Source organism: Scleropages formosus, chromosome 10 (genome assembly GCF_900964775.1).
Source record: "Scleropages formosus chromosome 10, fSclFor1.1, whole genome shotgun sequence".
NCBI classification, from domain to species: Eukaryota; Metazoa; Chordata; class Actinopteri; order Osteoglossiformes; family Osteoglossidae; genus Scleropages; species Scleropages formosus.
In genome coordinates this window covers 31,707,394-31,728,108 of record NC_041815.1, presented here as the reverse complement: position 1 = coordinate 31,728,108, position 20,715 = coordinate 31,707,394, and the positions used below count along the sequence as shown (strand labels likewise).

The 20,715-nt window shown below is 48.1% G+C and overlaps 1 protein-coding gene across 7 annotated transcripts; it reads right to left on the bottom strand.

Annotated features, from left to right (window-relative positions):
- Nucleotides 1–513: 513 nt before the first annotated feature.
- Nucleotides 514–19,828, bottom strand: gdpd4a (glycerophosphodiester phosphodiesterase domain containing 4a). 7 transcript variants are annotated; one of them, XM_018736153.1, is made up of 17 exons: nucleotides 19,357–19,828; nucleotides 17,849–17,951; nucleotides 12,597–12,859; nucleotides 11,639–11,742; nucleotides 11,444–11,537; nucleotides 10,508–10,567; nucleotides 7,640–7,738; nucleotides 7,137–7,230; nucleotides 6,143–6,288; nucleotides 5,793–5,875; nucleotides 4,767–4,917; nucleotides 4,451–4,675; nucleotides 4,186–4,343; nucleotides 2,900–3,047; nucleotides 2,369–2,451; nucleotides 1,912–1,991; nucleotides 514–1,402 (listed from the first exon to the last, which is right to left on the bottom strand). In XM_018736153.1, exons 3-17 carry the CDS (start codon nucleotides 12,777–12,779, stop codon nucleotides 1,290–1,292), a joined length of 1,821 nt encoding a protein of 606 aa, XP_018591669.1. In that variant the 5' UTR covers nucleotides 12,780–12,859; nucleotides 17,849–17,951; nucleotides 19,357–19,828; the 3' UTR covers nucleotides 514–1,289. The 7 variants fall into 7 exon arrangements, with proteins under 7 accessions (XP_018591669.1, XP_018591666.1, XP_018591667.1 ...); XM_018736150.1 differs by lacking the exon at nucleotides 19,357–19,828 and adding an exon at nucleotides 18,210–18,617; XM_018736151.1 differs by lacking the exon at nucleotides 19,357–19,828 and adding an exon at nucleotides 18,210–18,617 and having other exon boundaries at nucleotides 17,858–17,951.
- Nucleotides 19,829–20,715: the final 887 nt, after the last annotated feature.

Below are 20,715 nucleotides of genomic sequence, written 5' to 3'. Positions count from 1 at the left end.
TCTAATGAGAAAATGAGCTTTGGCCCAGTTACAGAGAGAATAGCATCCTGTAAGGCTGTCCAGGATTCTTTCCACAATCAATCACCACCCTCAGCGCTACATGATGACTGAAAAAAATGTCAAGGTGGAGGTACTGCACCTTCACCATTTGCCTCTTTATTTTTGACTACACTGCACACCATTGTTGGTGTATTTCCAAAACAAAGAAATTCAAATTTTAAGAATGGTTGTCTCATTGAATTTGACCTTTCAAGCATGCCAACATCCTGGCTCTTTCTGCAACCTATTTTACCAGTTTCACCTATTATGTAAATGACTAAAGCGAGATGTTGAACAACCCTAAACTGCCTGGAAACGATGGGGAGAAATCACGCATGCAGGCTAGCTGTCCCTTACTCGCTGCATAGACACACGTCTGTGTGTGTGTGTGTGTGGACCATCTGTTTCGTGCAAACAGGGTCAAAGGTCATAGAACCAACAGCTTCCTTACTCCTCGGGTTCACAGTTTCCATCGTCCCTCCTAGGCAGCTGCTATTGCAGAGAACCACTGGACACATTTACAACATTGGTGTTTTGAATTTTAATAAGCGGAGTGTTTTCTCAATCATGTTGCTGTTTAGCTAGAGATGCTGTAATTTCCCAGCTCACCTGCCCCCCCCCGCCACATGAAACCCCATTCAGACATACATAGCCGCTCAAAGTGCTTTCAACTCTCCCACACAGATACACTATAATTGTCCCAAAGCCATGATGTCAATGAGATCAAAAATATACCTATTTTTCAATGTTGCCAGCTGTGTCAGAAGGAAAGAACTGGACATATTGATCGTATGTTTGGAAGTACAGCTGGTGCCACTGGAAACCCTTACCAAAGGTCAGCAGCTGTCTGAAGCACAGTGGTCGACTGCTGCAACGACTGGGTCCCACGTGCTGCCTGGGCCGTGCACCTCTCGCAGTCAACTGTGCTACATGCTGCTGCTGTCAAATTCCTTCAAAGGTGCAGTAGAATCTACGCACATAGCACAAGACTGGGCACTTCCTGTCATCCTTGTGGTTTAACCTGCAGAGGAACTATATTTATGAAATAACGTTCTGGCCGGCAATGACCTGTAACGCGCCACCTCATCTGCGAGACTCTCTGACATGACATAAATGGCAGGCCCAGCAAGTCGCACTGGGCAGCAGGAAGCCACACGTTTCCAAGGTCCACAGGATGAAACGGTGGAGATGAAGGAGTCGAAGGTTAGAGGACATTTTGCAGAACAAGTGGCGTGACTGCTCCCCCCCCATCACACAGTGGGCTCATAGAACTCAGAGACGGTGGGCAGATGCGGCGTTGCAGGGGTGCTTCGGAACACACCGCGAACGCTCATGCTGGAGACGGACCACACGTCGCTCAGCTCTGCCAGGGACAAAAAGAGCAGGGTCAAGGGTCAGCATCTCAGAGTTGATGACACTGAAGTGAGGGGCCACACGGGGAAAGGGAAGCCATGCAGGGCAGGATAGAACAGGACACGTGCAAGGGGCACTTGAACTCTAGCAGCAGAGCAATCAGGCTGAGCCTGGGAGGCTCTCTCTCAAATGTGTTCCACCAGACCCACGAACTCCAGCTCAATTCAAGATAAACGGAGTCTTACAGAACAACTTCCCAGCAGCCACTGAACAGCAGGAAGGTGATTTTAAGAGTTCAAAACAAAGCCGATGCAAATGTGTAGAGCTCAAGAGAACGAAGGGCCCATTGCAACATGGCGGCAACTCTGCATGACAAGAGCATGGTGTTCTGAACGAGTCTGCCTGCCCGCCCACACACACACACACACACACACACACACACACACACACACACACACGCACGCAGCCACTAAGCAGAAATACACACGTGGCTACAGGAGCTTGTGACGCTGCCCTTACCGGTCCTGAATTTGCTGTAAGGGCCGTTCTCCTGGGTCTGTCTGCTGTCAGACCAGAAGGTCAATCCGCTTTCTCTCCACCTGGAACAGAGGTCCACAGCTTCAGCAACGTTACAGCTGGATCGTCACCATGGAAACAGCAGCGTATAGCCATACAGACCAATGTGTACAGTGGATGGCTTCAGGGCTGCCAGGGACTGAAATTACAAGGAGAGTAAAGACTGGTACGAAGAAATAATGTGCTTATGAGATTATAAACCTTTCACACTGAAATCTTGTCATCGTCCTGTGAGAAACACAATCCTCTGTAACTGGCCAATAAATACAATCTGTCCCAGCCACAACATGCACTACACACACTGTGCAAAAGGGGAACCTGCGGTTGTTCCTGTGTCCACATCCATCTCTGCAAATGGCTGCAGAGAGAGAGAGAGAGAGAGAGACTCTGTCACACTCACCAGTGGAAGAGAAACACAGCTAGGACGAGCACTGCAGACACCACATCTGTGAGGATCCACATTAAATTGTATTCCTCCGGGGTCTGGGAAGCCGAGCAGGGAAACAGGAAACAACATCAGCAACATTATACGCTTACCCTCGTTCACCATGGAAATTCCGATCTTTGTGAGACTTCCACTGAAAAAGTACTTTATTCAAAGTTATAAGGTGGTTAAAAACATGGAACATTTGTGTATGACAGACCGGCTCACTGGAGAGTCAGCACAAAGCATGAACCCACAACCCTGTATGCTGTTCGAGATTCCAAACTATACTGGATGGTGATCTGGATGGGGCTGCTGCGGCACATCGCGGAAACACAGACATAGAGCCAAACACAGAGAGGGGGCAGCAGTGACACGAACGGACTGAGAAAGGGCACGAGTGTCATGTGACCTCGGCAACCCCAAAGTGCCAAGTCGAGGGTGATGCAGGAGATCGCTAGCGACAGGAGCGGCCCTCGTCGGCCCTGGGACCCACTGCTGCCTTACCATGAAGAAGAGAGGCCGGCGCAGAACCTTCAGGATGTGCAGAGCGTTGGTGGTGACAGACTGGGCACCAGCGCACCAAGCCAGAGAGTAGAGCCACGGCTGACTGATCACATACAGGTTGGTGCTGATGTTCACCGAGGCGTACTTACTGCAGAAACACACACAGCACTTAGTGCGGATGTACACAGGCATCTGCTCACAGTCACAACAGACTGGCACAGAGCATTTGAACCAAAACCCCAGAGCACTGGGTCTCTGTGTCCATGGCAACGGCACGGCTGTCCCCCTCCCTGCAGAGATGTTCTCACTGCAATGCACAAGTGGCTGTAACTGCAACTACCACACTGGGCTTGTGTAGCATTTGTGTATTTGTGTGTGAAAGAGGGAGCGAGAGAAATTACTTTTGTTGTTGTCTCGGTTAATAAGATCTCTATAATACTCATAACCCCTCGTCAGTTGAACAGCCATCTGCAATGGGTTTTACGTAATGCCTTTTCTCTTCAAGCCAGTTTTTCCACGTTCGCCTCTGTACAAACTTCACTCATTCAATCAGAGAAGTGACCTTTGAGCCCTCACTGTTATCTCATAATTTTTTTCTCCACTCTGGAAATACAGTTTTGAGGAAAAGTCTGGTCCAGTGAGCTCTGACATATGTAAAGTTGCATAAGTGCATTTGGCCAGAAGGTGGTGCAGTGGTAAGGAAACGGACAACCTGATGACTGAATGCCACGGTGGACAATACCTGCCTAAGTAAACCAGGATGTCACCTTATCATCATCTAGCGACCATTGAAATGTTATATAAAATGGCTGTTTAAGCTTACTTAAATGTCATTTCTTCTTCTTCTTCTCATCTAGAATGCAAATAGGGGCAGCACTTTGACACCCAGAAGTTTTTTCCTCCCTTGTTTTTCAGTTTTTTGCTCCTTTCCTCTGTGGCCAGTTGGCTTACTTACACACCTTTAATAATTACATAATTATTGCAGTAACATTATATAGCCAACCTTTTATTTGTATTACATGTACATTTATTCATTTAGTGAATGCTTTTCTCCAAAGCCACATACGTCTCAGAGAACGAAACAATGAGTATTATGCCTCTGATCCTTTACTCAGCGCTCTGTGTCACTGTGCGAGAAGAGTGCTCTGTAAAATAACCTAAATTGAGTTTGTCCAGAATGGTCAGCATTCCAGGCAGAGGGGACGTACTACTGTTGTATAAAGCCTGAAGCGCAAACCACACAGCAAAAGGAGCTGGAGCAGGTGTGTACAGAGGGTGAGCAGCACCTGATCTGCTCCTGGGACATGAAGCTGTAGTGCAGGTTGAGTCTGACAATGTGTTGTTCCTGGAGCTGCTCCACAGACCCGTGGTATCCCGAGGTCTGCTGGAGGTGTGGCTCCAACACCTGCACCAGACTCCTAGCCTCAGATGGCAGCCACAGAACCTGCAAGACCATAAATTCACAGATTCTGTATTTACTGTCGTTTACCGTCTCCCACTTTGGTCTCAGATGCACGCCAGGGGTGTGGAAATGTGGCAAGGAACTACTACCTGACTGGAATTAATAGAGGACTCGTTGAGTACGACCTCCAGGGTGCGGTTGAGCCAGCTGTCTCGGTACGGATGTCCCTCAGGTGGACGTCTCAGGTCAAAGATCACAAGCTTGTTGTAATGAGCTGCTAGGTCCAGGAAGCTCCTCAGTGTGGGGATCGACTGGTTCTGTGCACGTGCCTGGTCGGCTGGATCCAGCGAGGAGGCTGTCCCAAAGGGATCCCGCTGAGGATGAGGAGGGGCAGTTAACTGCTGACCTAAGACAGCGTCATCTTCTGTTGTCAGTGGTGCCCCATGAGCGGAGGAATAAACTCACTGAGAGAAACCAGGAGCCTGCATTAAGCTGTACCAGTTCACTCCAGGTAAACGAGGAGGCCATGGCAGCAGTCCGATTGGGAAACACATCCCGCACATTAGTCGTCCTATGCAGGGTGCTGTCGTGCATCAGGAAGGGCACCCCATCGTAGCTTGAGAGAGAGAACGTGTTTTGAAACCCAAACCCAACAAGGCAGACACATAAGGAAAGCTCCTCCAAGTTTCAGTTCTAGTTCTGACTGTACCAGTTTCTGTGAAGAACACAAATGGCAAAATACTGCCCTTTATGGAGTGACCTCTGCTATCCCTGCTACAGATGCTGCAGTGGTGTTCTCACATAGCACAAAGGGTAGCACCTCCAACTCATGAATGGCACCTGCTGCTCTCACATCACACACCAGGGATCATGGGGTGAGCGCTTTTGGCAACTGGCAGCATGCTGTCTTACCCTGTGGCACCTGTGGTGACTCAGTGTTGGGGCTGCTAAGTGGACTAATTCATGTAATCCCTGCCAAGAGAAGGGCAGCCCCCTGTGATCTTCTATAGCCACACACGTCACATGTAATTTTCTCCCCTCGATCTCAAGCTTAATGCCACGGTCCCCCAGCCTGCTGCCCCCGTCACATGCAGAGTTCGGCTGTTGCAGCTTCCGAAAGAGAGGACAATCAGGGCTCACCTCCATGTGCCTCACACAATAAACACACACTCCGCGCTGAACCCCCCTGAGTCCTCTGTGCCATGTAGGCTGTGTCTGGACTAAATCACCACAAAACATGAGTCTTGCATCCCACTGAGTAACGAATGTCATTATATCAGAATCTCAGAAAGCACACAAACAGAGGAAATTTACTGAAGCTACATTAAATGAGTCTTATGAGTGGTCTCTGCACAGCTGACCCAACAGAGTGACACTGGCACAATAAGCCAGTTTGGAGCCAAACCTCATCTCACCGAGCAGAGACACGAAGCTGCGTCTGTGTCACTGTATTTTCAGATACTAAACTTCGTTAAAAGAAGAACGCCTCACCTGATAGAGATGTCCGTTTCTAGACCTTCTCCTCCCACCTTCACGGCTTTCTCAAAGGACAGCTGCGTGTTCTCTGGTGCAAGCTGCACTCAGAGATTAAAATGAGAGAGAGTGACCTCATCAGGGTTGCCCTACCACACAAGCAGCAGAAAATACAGCTTTAAAAAAGACTGAGTGGTATGAAAATGTAGAGCTGAACAAATACATGCAGACATCCAAGTGAACTACTAAATGACAGGGTGCTGTTTTCTCCACTCAGCACAGAATTAGCCATTCCAGAAATTTCCTTCCAAGATCCACAGAGGACCTTAACCATTAAGTGCCACAACAGCATCAGCTCAGACACCTACCATGGGGGCTCCTCTGTGACCAATGAGGGTGGGTGGGGGCCCCAGGGTGTCCTCCTCCTTAATGCAGGGCGAGTACATGCCCAGGGGCACCAGGTAGAGGGCAAAGAGCACCGCAAGATAGAGGCCAACGATGGCCACTTGGCGCACTGGAAAGGGTCAAGAGCATGCAGTCAGCTGAGTCCTGTCACGACTGGGCCTCAGACAGGATCAAACTCCACAAAGAGCCGCTTTCTGTCAGGAATAGCGGGGCACATCACAAGCTGGCGACATGCTTGGAGATTACAGGTTCGGGAGATTAACACTTCGCAGTTGAAGTTGATGATGTGGCCTAATAATCACACCACATCCATACAGTATAAGAAGTGTATTAGCTGCACAGAAGTGGCTGATGGGCCGCCTGCAGACATGCGAGGCTAGCAAAACAAATTCCATCAAGAGCACACTCTCAGCCAGGGTCAGCATAACACTGGTGAAAGAGTACAGATTACAAACCTCTGATGAGGGAAGACAGCGTGCTGCTGGTCTTCCGGGGCACTCTCAGGCATCACAGGAAAGGGATTACATTAAAATTAACTGGACTGAAGGAAATGAATAGAATATGTACTGTGACAGAGCAGGCAGAGGGTTTGCCTTTGTAAGAATGTGCCAGAGTGTGGAGCTCAAGGTCGGCCTGTAAACAAGGCTTGTTTGCGATGCCGCTAGTGCATTTGTGTGTGGAAACAGCAGCCGTTGGGCCCACAGTGCTCTTCTGCTTCCACGTTACTGTCACACACAACTGAACGCAGGGCTTTCTGAGCATGTGTGGGTGCGTGTGAGAATGACTAACTTCCTCCCCCATCAGCTCCTGAGAACATGGTGACCACCATTCCAAAACATCAAATCTGACATCAGATAATTCTGCTTTCAGAACCTGGTTTCGCCTGCGGGCTTGGCTCAGGCGACTTGGGCATCTGCTTTTAGAAGAGAACCACTGGAAAAAAGGCTATGCGCTCACCTCTCTTATTCATGCGGAAAAAGTGTAAGGCTATAGGCCAGGAGAGGAGGGTCATCAATGAGACTCCACCCACATGCAGGTACGGTGCTGTCACCTAGGCAACAAGGGACAAATCAGAATAAAAGACTGCAAAAGGGTTGTGTACATTTAAGGAAAACCATATGTGAGTAGATTTTTAACTCAAACTCTGACAACTTAAAAAAAAAAGAAAAAAAAATCCATTTTATTAAATATTAATTTTGCCAAGAGACCTAACCTTACACTTCTACAGACAGAGATGCTCATATATGTAATACTCATGGACTACATAAAATGCATTCTCCAAAACCTGCAACAATTAGCCTGTTGAGGGAAAAGAATTCAATCATATTGTCACATCTTTTAAATTTCCTCTTCAAACTGCCCCCTACCAACACTTGTGGCTTAGAAAAGGTCCTAAGCTTATCAAATTACTTAGCTCTCAGAAAGCAGAACCTTAACCTGATGGCTGAGTGATAACTGACCTGCAGAGACAGTAACAGGGTCGTCCACTCCTTGCACCAGAGGTCAGACAGCACAGCTGTGGCACTGACAGAGAAGGTCAATGTCACCAGGATGCCAAGCTGCCAGAAAGAGAATAAACGCGATAATTTGTTATACCTGCATGTCAAGGCACACTACACCCCGGGTTCAGGACAGTTCCAGAGTCATATATTACAGGGCATGGGAACGAAAAGTTAGTGCATAATGATTAACTCTCACTTTTGCAAAAAAAGTTTGTGAATCCTTTGGAATTATCTCAATTTGTGTGTGAACAGCTCCTAAAATGTGATCTGATCTAAATCTCTGTCATAGTAATAAATTAAAACAGTCTTATTTAACAAACTGAATCAGCCTTCCAGTGAACATCATCCTGCGTTACAGAGGCTGCCCAGCTCTTCAGACTGGAGCTCAGTCTCAAAAAGACAGAAGTCCTCCATCAACCCACACCCAAAGAAGAGTATAAGTCCCCCAGCATCTTCATCAGGCAGACAGAGCTAAAATCAGCCAAACGGCTCTGCTACCTGGGGTGTGTGCTATCCTCTGATGCAAAAATGAACAAAGAGGTGGACAAGAGACCGGCCAAAGCCAATAGTGCTTTTGGCAGACTCTCCAGACGCGTCTGGAACAACAAAAACGTGAAAGTCAGGGTGTACACAGCCATCGTTCTGACCACCCTGTTGTACGGTGCCGAGTCTTGGGTCACCTACCGTCGCCACCTACGACTTCTCGAGCGCTTTCACCAACGCTGTCACTGTGTCATTCTCAACATCCATTGGATGGATCATGTCACCAACATCGAAGTCCTTCAAAGAGCAGAGTGCACTAGCATAGAGGCCATGCTCCTCAGGATACTGCTGTGCTGGGCATGGCATGTTTCCAGCATGGATGACCATTGCCTTTCCAAGATTCTACTCTGTGGCGAATTGTCCACAGGTTAGCATGACCAAAGGGCACCACGGAAGTGATACAAGGACACTGTTGAAAAAAGTTCCTCGCGTACTGCGGTATAGATCACCGTCAGTGGACATCCCAGGGCACCGACAGAGACTTGTGGAGGTAGACAGTCCAGCAGACTGCTGCACAGTTTGAGATAAACCGCAGGGCCACCATGGAGGAGCAGAAAAGAAAGCAAAAGAACCCTATTCCCTCAGCACCAACCATAAATCAGTCCCTCCCATGCAGCCGCTGTGGGAGACACTGCCTCTCTCGCATTGGCCTCATCAGTCACCAGTGTGCCTGCAGCAGACGTGGAGCCTATCCTTCGTAATCTTTGTTTGCGAAGTCATGCTGACAGAGAGATTTAACAAACAACACACAACTTTTCACAGTCCCATATATTTACTGAACAAACTGTTCAAATAATCAAGGTAATTGTTGGAAAAAAGTGAAAAACCATTATAAAGTATTTAGTAACTAGTGGAATCAGCAATAACCTCCAACAAACAGAGGGTTTCTGTGGTTCGTGACCACAGCTGCACAGCACTGGCCCATTCATCACATATATTTTTGGGATATTTTGTTTGAACAGCCTGCTTCTGATCACAGCACAGAATTTCAAAGGGACTGAAGTCAGGACTTTGACACTCTGAAACACTAAATTTCTTATGTTTGAGTCACTCCAAATTACTCATTAAGCATTTCAGCTTATTACCATGTTGCAGGACCCAACATCTTTTGAGTTTTACATCACATAAATTCTGCTGTATAATTTACCAAAACAACTTGGAATTCATTATTCCCTCAATGTTTGAAACCCATTGAGATCCTGAGGCAACAAAACATCCCCACAACATTATACTCCCACCACCATGCTGGGGTGAGGTTTTGATGCCAATAAGTTCAACTGTTTTCACGTCTACAGAACATTAATCCAGTAGTGCTGCTGAACTCCCAAGTGGCCTTTAGTAAACTTGAGATGGACAGCAATGTTTTTGGAGAGCAGTGGTTTCCTCTATGATTACTTCACGTGAACACCTCTGTCGTTCAGTGTTTTTCTCATTAACACAGATATTGTCAAGATGGCTCCAGATTCTTAGCTAGCATGCTAGAATCCCCTTATCACTTGTCTGAGGATTGTGCCCTTGCACTGGTCTTTGTAGAATGCTCATTTCTAGGAAGAATGGGAACAATACAAAATTTCTTCCATTTGTGAACCACCTGGTTGAGCATCACCTAATGGAGACCCAAATCTTTAAACATCCTTCTGTAACACTTTCCTGTCTTACAAGGGTCAACAACTGTTCTTCTGGTCCTCTGAAATTTGTCACCTGGCAAAACTGCGCTTCAGCAGACGAGCAGGTAACCAAAACTGTGTCGGTTTTTTTATGAGGCAGAGCAGGTCAAACCGACAACTGAACTGACTCTAAGTACCCCCTTTTCATGATCAAGTTCAAGGTTTATTGTCATAAGTACAAGTACCGTGTACAAAGATATCATTATCCTTGAGGTGCAAATGCTTCCCCCCCATCAATGACCTTGATTGTGAAAACCATGTGCCCAATAAAGATATGGAAATGTAAAATATGTGTGTGGCTTGTTAAATAAGACTATTTGTGTTTATTACTATGACTTAAATGAAGAGCCAATCACCATTTAGCAGCCACTCATGCAGAAATCCAGATAGTTCCAAACGATTCACAAATTTGTTCTGACAACTGTAAAACTGAATTGCACTTTGAAATGCACCAATACAGTACACTGAAAACAGAATAAGAATAATTGAGATTAAAGGAAATAGGAGGACAAGAGGAGGACATGGGCAGCAGATACCAAAGGCAGAAGAAAAGAACCTGGAAAAGGAAGAAGAGTAGAGGGGGGTAGCAGGAAAGACCAGAGGAGGTGCAAGGTACCTTATGACTCCAGTGGAGGTAAAGTCTTTGGCCCTCAGACAGCAGACATATTGCCAGGACCTGCAGGGAGACACACACTCTGAGCTGTGGTGTCACACAGAAAGAAGAGTATCTAAAGAGACAGCATGCCTCTGCCATTGAATCCCGCACATTGTAATTTCCATTTCCCAATGATAAACAGCTACTGGTCAGCTGCTCTTAATAAACCACCTTAGAAAGTATGGCATCATAGAGGGAGTAGGACCAAACAGGAGAAACCCACATGTGAACTAACCAGAACATACTGTTCAAGCAAACTTAACTGCCTTGCAATTAAAATGCATTTACACTCAGATATACATGTAGAAGGGTGAAACGGCAGCACAGTGAGTAGCGCTGCTGTCTCTCAGCACCTGGATGGTGTGAGAGGACGTGGGATTGATCCCCACTCAGTCTGTCTGGAGTTTGCATGTTCTCCCCATGTCTACGTGGGTTTCTTCCCACAGTCCAAAGACATGCTGTTCAGATTCCCCCGTAGTGTGTGAGTGACAGAGAGTGTGTGTGCTCCACTGATGTATGGATGAGTGACCCATTGTAAGTAGTGTATCTAGCAGTGTAAGTCACCACGGTGGATAAGGTGTGTGGGCTGGTGACACTACATAGAGTTCACTGGAAGTCTACTGTCATTTGTCTTCTTTGTTTCTTATTTGATGTATTTTTTTTTTCTTGCCTTATGCCTGTGTTACAGCGCTCTGTGTCATTGCGTGAGAAGAGCGCTCTAAAAAAATAAATTGAACTGAACTGAAAGTTGCTTGGGAGAAAAGTGTCTGCTAAATGTAATGCAGAACAGACAAAAATGTTTCAATCAAACTCCTCTGTTCTGTCTTTTTGAACATCAGGAATTCAAGGAGACATGAAAGTCTTCGCTTACAGCTTTACAAATGCCAAACTGCTCACCAGCAAGGCAGCAATATAGGTAAAGAGCACAGCAGCCACAACAAGCAGCACCACAGACCAAGGAAACCAGAAGCCCAGATTTCCAAAGTTGAACCTGGAGAGAATGTGTAACAAAAAGCAAAAATAAATTCATGTCAATCATGTAAATTCATGTCAATATGTTACCAATACAGTCTGTGTTTTTGCCATTCCTACCAGTCAAAGTCATTGTAATCATTCTGGGCTTCACTCCAAAAGTACAGGAAGACCAAGGTGAGGCAAAACGTCACTATCAGGAGCCCAAAACTGCAACATTCCAACTGCAAGAGGAAAAATTTTTTACAAGGATATTAACTAGCTGTCAACACTGACACAAATGGAGAAACATTTTACATACTTGTGCATACAGTAGGCCTACACCGTTGCGTACACCGTTCCGCTGTGGTGGAACGACCTCCCCCTCTCACTCAGAACCGCTGAATCTCTGTCTTCATTTAAAAAGGGTCTGAAAACTCACTTATTCCAGACTCACTTCACCTATGACCTCTTAAGTTCATTTAAGGTGTAAATGTTCGTGCACCATAACTTTAAGATCATGCCCGGATAAACCTTTACACAGCTACTCCTGTATCGTATGTAAATGTTTTCATCTAAAAAAACAATTAATAGGAAGGTGATTGGAATTGGAGGGGGTGCGGTGGCGCAGTGGGTTGGACCACAGTCCTCCTCTCCAGTGGGTCTGGGGTTCGAGTCCCGCTTGGGGTGCCTTGCGACGGACTGGCGTCCCGTCCTGGGTGTGTCCCCTCCCCCTCCGGCCTTACGCCCTGTGTTACCGGGTTGGGCTCCGGTTCCCCGTGACCCCGTATGGGACAAGCAGTTCTGAAAATGTGTGTGTGTGTGATTGGAATTGTCAACATTCTGCTAAAGTTTTATGCAGCTACTCGTGTGATGAACATCGGTGCGTATAGTGAAGGAAACAAACTAACTGTACTTAAGAACCGCACATCTGCAACTGTGTCCGTCTTTCTCCTAATGTAATGAACACACTATTTTCTATGAGATGTACGTCACTTTAAAGAAAAGTGTCTGATAAAAGAATAAATGTAAAGGTACACTGGGCATGTCCAGTGAGCTATGTGATGCACACAATGCCCGTCTGCTCTGCTCCACCCACCTTACTGCAGCAGCACTCTCCCGGCTGAGCCTTGGCACGCTGGTAGCGCTTCCACTGGCAGCCGTAGAGACCTGCCAGGCAGGAGATGAATGGGTGGTGCTCATAGCGCTGCAGCAGCTGCCGTCGCACCACCTTTAGCTTCCCCAGCTTCAGCTTGGACAGAGAGGCAGGGGAGCGGCCCATGAGTCAGTCCAGGCCAGCCATGGGGCCGAGCACAGGAGGCAAGAACAGCGGGAAGGTAGCAGGAAGGCAGCGTTCACACACTGTGGGGAGGAGGGAGTATGAGTGAGAGGAATATTCCAGGCATTGCATCCTTTACTTGCTTATCTTATTACTGCTTCTATCACAAGTGACTGAGATCACTTCAGTTACATTATATTCACTCATACAGCTACATAATTTACTGAAGCTATTTGGTTAAGTCCTTCGCCAAAGGTACAACAGAAGGACTTCAGCTTTGTCCTAGATTCGGATTTCAGCCCACTGCAGTGTCACTTAATGCTTATATTTATGATTATTAGTCTGGAAAGCAGGCAAAGTTCAAATTAAGACATGATACAGTTTACACAAGGTATTCTGGACATGCCATGAGTATCAAAACAAGGTACTGATGAAAGGGAATCATGACAAGCTCTGCTCTGAGTGCAAATGGCAACAGGCAGTTCCTGAAGTTAATCCATGTGCACAACGACCAATAACCAGCAGTAGTTTGCTGGTTGATGAGCAGAAAGGTGAACAAAAGCTTGTGGTGATTCTGGCCTTCACCTCGGCATTCCCTCTGACTGCAGGTCTTACGAACCCCAGCAAACTGAAGACGCCAAAATCTTTAACGTTTGTGCAGCACAGTCCCAACCACAGACAGGACAAGGGCCTGGCAACTAGCCGCTCGTATTTCTATCCCCCAACTCCCTAACTCCAAGGTAAAATGCCATGGCTTCCTGCTAGCGGGGCCTCTGGGAAGCCCCGGTGGCCGCATACTTCCTCTACTTCCAGACAGAAATACTCCTAAACCCATCCAGTCTGGGGCAGAGTATGTTTCTTCATTCCTCTCGGGAAAGGTGCCACGTGAACCTTGTACTCACACATCGTCTCATGCGACTTATACACGCAGCTTTATCATTCCATAGGGCTGAGCAGCTCGCATTTGATGTTATCCAGTCCTAATCAATTTTTGAAAATGGAGGGAATGCAGGCATCCCTCGATTTATGAACTCTCTTTAGCCAAAATTTTCCCAAAAAAGCTCTTGGATTTTGCTACTCAATTTTCGATTTCTAGGAAAAAACCTGGAATTTAATGAAAGTATGTCCAAAAAAAAAAAAAAACATTTAAATTCACTGGGCAGTGAAGCGGAAGTGCAGTAATGTATTGTAGTTGTAGCGTCTGCATCCAGATGTCTCCATGTGAAGGTGTGTTAGGAATAAGAGTTCTGCTTTACGGCACATTGTATGAAACTCCACAGGTACCATGTGGGGTCTGTTGTTTTAATTGAATGTTTGCAGAGACAGCACAGCAATTAGCAGGAAAAATTTAGCTGATGGCTGGGCTAAGGGGCACGGTACCAAAGTGGTTCCATTCCTATCTAAGTAAGGTACGGCTGGTAGTGTAGTGGTTAGTGTGACTGCCTTTGGACCCAAAGGTTGCAGGTTTGAGCCTCCCCTCCAGCTGTAGTACCCTTGAGCAAGGTACTCACCCTGAATTGCTCCAGTAAAAATTACCCAGATGAATAAATAATTGTAACCTTAATAGTGTAAGTTGCTTTAGAGAAAAGCATCAGCTAAATTAATAAATATAAACTGCCTACATTTTGCGCTGAATATGACGTGCTTCAGAAAATTGTTTTACTAATATAAAATCATGGACGAATACATTTTTTTAAATCTCTGACCGCCAGTGAAAATGAGGTACTCGTAGTGGGTGGTGCTGCAGAAACCCTTGACACAGTCACATCGGTGTGTAGCATCACGAATGGAGTTTCGTGCGTACAGAATGCGTTTGGGACTTGGGTGTTTTTTTGAATAAAAACCTGCCTTTTGTGTGTCATGTTGCTATATTGACTAGGTCGTGCTTCCTTCAGATGGGGGGGGAAAAAAAAAAAAAAACAGCTAAATTAAGGCGATTTTGATGTAGGCAGGATGCTTAAGAAACCAGTTCACGGTTTTATTTTGAGCAGTTTGGACTACTGTAATGCTCTCAGGTTGTCCCTACCAGACTATCCAGGTTACAGCTGGTACAGAATACTGCAGCCAGAATTGTTATAAGAACTAGGAAGTATGACCATGTAACACCGGTTCTTAAATTGTTGCATTGGTGTCTGGTAAAGTTTAGAGTAGATTTCTATAATCTCACTCAATGTATAAAGCAGTAAAAGGCCTCAGCTGGTTTACCTTAGTGGGATTATTGATTTTTACATTGCAGAACCTTGTCTTCATTCATTGACACAGGTTACCTTAAAGTACCTGTGATTAATAAGATCCCAGTGGGATGGCACACTTTGTGATACAGAACACAAAACTTTGGAATAGTTGACCGGTTGTTGCCAGGATCCAGGCTACAGACTCACCTGTTTGCTCTGGCATATCCACAACTAATGTGATTGCTGCTTGCTGTATCCTCACGTGTTGTCGTTTACTGTTACACTCTGGTCTCAGTTACTAACCCTTACCAACAGAGGATGCAAGCAAAAACTTGAGAGTATGTAAGTGAGGCTGTAAATTGCCAGAGCATAACTGAGCGCATGGTACACAATTCCCAGAATACAGCGCATCTCAGTCTCTGTCAAGTAGCCGCTTTGCGCAAATTTTAAATGTGGTCTCAAATGGTCAGATATGGCCAGGATGTGTTAAACTGGATAAATGAAAATCAGGACCGATTAACAATAAAGGGTATTAAGTGGAGACCAGATAAGAGAAAAACTGGATACTGGGAGAGTGAATGACAGCAGACAAATGAAATAAAATATTACAATATTAGTGTAACAGTTGATGGTAATAACAGTCACAGAGCCTTTTGCATTTATAAGCCTTTTGCAGACAGAACAGCACTGATGTCCTGAGCTGCCCCGCAGGAAAGGCAGCTGTAGAAAGGGGTAATGCACTGGATACAGGCCATGTCAGCAATACCGGGAAACACAAGACACCATGCAAACAGCACTGCAACAGCTTGCATAAACAGGCTGGCAGTCAAATCCAGCGCTGAAGGTAACCCTTGAGCTTCTGCAGCCTTGGTGCAAATGCAGCACTTTGCTGTACTGGCTGGCAGCCACAACAATAACACATGTAAGACAGAGTGTGTTAAATTTTGCAAGAGGAAGGCGCAGACAGGGCTCCGGTGAAGTTTTAAAAAGCCGCAGCTATTCATTAAAGGCAGCGCACGTGGTACAGAGGACAAGTCAAAGTTTAATTCTCTTCTTTAAGAGATGGATCCAGAACGAATACGGTGGCATGGGGAGTCCCGAGAGCACACAGTAACCGACACCCCAAGGAGCGTCCCTTGTGTACAGCTACCTAGTGATCTTTGTGAGGGAAACTCTTTACAGTCCACAAAGTATCAGGTGTCCACAATACACAGGGAACCCGGTCCCAACAGTTGCTGAGAAAAAGCACTACATCAGCAGCATTACATCTTCCATGTGTCCTTGTGGAAGGACATCAACAACAAGCACGCCTGAGGACGCTCAGTGGCTGGACGACATGTGACAAAATATTGGATTTGCTGGACTTAACTGGGCAAACTACTGTGCCGGCAATCCTGTTAACCAGACGCCAAAAAGAGAGGTCAAGTAGACACAGACAGGTGTCTGAGGAAGCCAGGGACTTGAGACGAAATGAGGCTCACCTTCTATCTTGTGACATTTGTTTCAGGAGGAAGGGCCTTCTGCAAATCCTCATTGCTTCCTGTCCCGGCTAAAGCATTTACTCGCGTATTAAGGTGAGGGATTAGGCAAAAGCAAGAGCGCCCGACACTCCACGGAGGCCCCTTATTCCGTCATGTTGTAACAGTGCATCATCATCATCATCACCACCACCACTAGCCACCAGCGACCACCAGCGCAACCACATGCCCACTACCCCATGCACAAAGAACCTGTTGCATGTTTGCTCAGCACAAAAATCACAAGGTCATCTTAAAAAGACAGTAGGGCAATCACCGATTTCTGCCTTTCCATACAAATAATAACAAGGAGAAACATGTCCATAAAACTGACATGTTTACGAACACAATCCACTTGGGAAACAAACACAGGTGGGCATTGACCCTGCCAGAGACCGTTGTCATGGCGAGTCTGATGGAAACAGCTGATCCACAGCTTTCTGCGAGTTGAGGACCCAAATTGGTATTCAGAGGGGATCAACCGTCCCACCTGCTTCCTGTTGCCATGGCACGTCATTGCATCAGCCCCTCCAGCCCCAGCCCCAGCCCCCCGAGACACGAGTCAGAGATGCACCTCTCCCCACTGAGGTGTGGGCTGTGAGCAGTGATCTCGCCTTCCCAAGTGCTTCGAAATCAGTCTCTTTCGGTGACGTACCACTGACACACACAGCAGCACTAAGCGAAAACTTGATGGATTCAAAGACGTGTAAAAACACACCAGAATCAACAGGTGCCAGAAACACGCCGGCGGAGCACGAAATATCACGCTTCAGCTCCCGGTGTTTTGAGCCTCCACTCTTCCCAGGACGAGTCCTCTTCGCCACGGTGCTCAACAGTAATTACCTCGAGCTCCGGTGGTCAACGGGCACCTTTACCAAGGGCTTTCGCACGATTTCGTCGGAGCTCCACAAGGTGTTTCCGTTGGAGGGCACAGGGGCGCTGGAGACACGAAAAACCCGCAAACAGCGGGGCCTTCTGGGTCCTTCATCTGAACGGGAGCACAGCAGCTCCCAAAGGGCCACGAGGACCAAGAGACGGAAGAGAGACGAACGAAGAAGTTAAGAGCTTAAGATTAAAGGTCCCTCCGAGCTCAGGTTCCTTCGCTAATGACCGCGACCACAGGAAACCGAGCAGTTGAGAGCGGATTTGAAGCACAAAAACATGCCGCCGCTCGCAGACGCGCCCAGGTGCGGCAGCATTACGGCACAGTGACGTGGGCGAATCAGTTGGGAACTGCTCCGAGGTCACACGGCTTTCCTCATCCATTCGGCAAAGTTTAGCTTCGCCTCAGAATTCGCCTCCTCCTAAGTACTTAATGTAATTGACAGTGTCCCACACCCCCATCCCCGAAGGGCAGCAAGGGTTTTGTGTCGAGTGTCACCTGTCTTACTGTGGCCGAAGGTCCTGCGTGGCATCAATCTCATCGAGCTGTAATGGGATGAAGGCGTTGCCCTTCCTGCGTGTGCTGCAACTGCAGTGCACTACTGACAACCATACAGATGAGAACACACAGACACAGTTTTTAAAAAAAAAAAAAAAAAAAAAAAAAAAAAAACCAACAACAACAAGGAATTCATGAGCAAATGATATGGGATTAAGTGGACTTATCCAGCGTTACACAGCGCAGCAGGCACAGGAAAGTTAAAATGTTTCAGGGCAGAAAAAAACGCAAACATAACACAGGTAATTTAGCACGTATGGAGAAATTACTGTGTCTGTGACAAAAAGCACAATACAAGTACCTCAACGGGATCAGCGCGAGTTTCTCAGGGACGCAAGAGCAGCGAAGAGCAGCGAAGGGCGACAGGCGGCAGCCTGAGGTGTCCACGCGTGTCTCACACGCAGTCCATTCACGGGACACGGGCAGCGCGCTCACGTCCTGCTGGAGGACGCCGAACAAGTCCAACCCTCTCCGCAGACGCCTGCGGCTGGTTCCGCAACCAACCCCGTCCTCCCTCCACCTTTCGATTTGCCCCACGTTCACTTGTTGTTGTCCGCAGACGGACGCGCGGCAGCAGGTACCGAGAGCCGGAGCCCAGAGCTCCGTGGAAAAAGGGGGAAAGAAAGAGAGAAAGCTGGAAACAAAGGTCTCCGTTGTCCATTCAGGGACACGCGATCACGCCACAGCCGGCAACGGACGACCCGCAGCGGCACGGCGCGCTGGGGGGGGAGGGGAGGGGTCCGGGGCCACTGAGCCCGAAAAGCCCTGGTCCCGCATGAGCGCGGACGCCGGCCACCCTCGGGCCTCGCTGACCCCCCTCGACCCCACGCTTCTCCGCTCTCCTCCAGCTACGGTCGACGCGACGGGTGCCGGAGCCCATCCCATCCGTCGTCCGCGTCCGGACCGTCCTCGGGGTTTCCGGCCGGGGACACCCGAGAACGCCGAGGCGAGGTACCGCTTGAACTTTATTTATCGTCACCACGTTGTTCACGATCATGACCGAGGCGAGAGCAGTGCTCAGAGACGGGTACAGCGCTCCTCCGTGGGTCACTCACCACCGCTCACCATCATCATCGGTCATCACTGCCCGTTGCACTTACACATCAGATCAGTCCGTTTTCTTTCTTTCTTTCTTTGTCAAGTTTCTGCCTCAGTCTGTGTGTCTGGAACTTTCTCTGTCACTTCGTCTCCTTTTCTGTTCGCTCGCAGTCGGTGTCTCTACGTCACTTTGGACAATTTACCTCACAAAAACTCGACAGTAATATACTGTATTTAGTTAGTGTTGTAGAAAGAAAAGAGCCCACGGCCGGAGTCCGGCGGATAGTGTGAGTGAGTGTAACACACACACAGGTGGTGACGGAGTACAGACACCAACCGGATAAAAGAGCTGAAAGCGCCGCGGGACAGCGGCGGTAAATGCAGTTAAGGCAGTAAAATACGGTACTCACAGTCACATCGTGTGTCTCGCGCCGCGTAGCCGCTCTAACGATGACTCAGCGCCGCGCGCCCCAGTGAGCAGTGGGAGTGGGCGCGCGCGGGTCCGGCAGCGAGAGACGGGCGCGTGTTAGAGAAATACAGTGTGTGCTGGACGGACACAGAGAGGGGGCGCGCGCGCGCGCGCGAACAAAGTGCGTTTTCTCTCCGATGTTCGTCGCTTTGGGAAGAAAAGCGTCTGATTAATCAATTAATGTGAATGCATATTTATACACGTTTATACATATTCATTAGCACCTGCACTGGTATCAACAGCCTGGTGTGTGTGCGCGCATCACACGAAGTAAAAGTGTGGAAACCTTCTTGTCGAGCTCAGGAAAGCTCCGAAATGGAAAAAAAACACGTGTTTCTAGCGGCTTTAGCCCTATCGCGGTGGAATGAGCTCCTTGTGTCCCTCAGAGCTGCTGAATCCCTCCCACGCTGAAGAAGGGTCTCAAACCCATCTCTTTAAGAGCCGCTTCTCTCCTGATCTCCTGACAGCTCCATCCATGAGTCCAACAGCAGCTGCTGTGATTATCTATGTATTTTCTACTTGAACGTCACTTCTATAGGAGCTACCGGAGGGATGTGAACCAGCAACCTGGTGGAGTCACAGAGCCGTGCGTGTACGTCAAGCTTTCTGGCTCTTGTCGATGCACTTTGTTCACTCCGAGCTGTACGTCAGCCTTGGGCACAAGCGTCTGCTCCACTAACAAACAATGGAGCGTAAATGTGTCGGGGGCCAAAGCGCCCCCTAGGGGAGGGGCAGGTTGGGCACGTTGGGCACGTTGACGGGGCTCACTGCTGCGCTTCACTTTTACGAGCCGCTGGGGGGGGCAGCGCGTGCGTGGCAGAAGGGAGCGGCTGCCACGCTCGGCCGTCTCGTCTCGCACCCGGGGCCAGCGAGCCAACCCACAGCGCTGCGTATGGCCACGGCCTTCTCCGAAGCCATTTTCACTTACTGTAGTTCCGGCTCGTTCCGGGTTGCGAACGTGAGAAGGGATGAGAGAAGAACCAGAGCAGAAACGCGGGGCGACAGGAGGAGGAAGTCTTTATTTCCACTGTGTGTTGAGCCCACAGGAAATTGGACCCGGAGCCAGTTGTGCAGAGCGAGGCCCCGCGGGACCACGGTTGGCCGCACGGTGCCGTGGGTTTGAAAAGGGCTCCGAGGATCTGCCGCGGAACACGGAGGGCGACGCAAACCGCTCCATCCGGTCCGGCTCCGGGTCCGATCTTTTCTAACAGGTACATAAATATACGCTAAAAAATGACAGAGCGAGTGCTGAGACGTCGTTCCGCCCACTGCAGCCCAACTGCAATTAATCACTGGACAT

Excerpts from the sequence above, each read along its gene's own strand:
- gdpd4a (XM_018736153.1), bottom strand. The coding sequence starts at position 12,779 with ATGGGCCGCTCCCCTGCCTCTCTGTCCAAGCTGAAGCTGGGGAAGCTA. Across the intron at positions 10,568-11,443 it reads CCTATATTGCTGCCTTGCTG|GTCCTGGCAATATGTCTGCT; the intron begins GTGAGCAGTTTG and ends GTCTCCCTGCAG. Across the intron at positions 1,992-2,368 it reads GCTGTGTTTCTCTTCCACTG|GTGGAGAGAAAGCGGATTGA; the intron begins GTGAGTGTGACA and ends CCTCTGTTCCAG.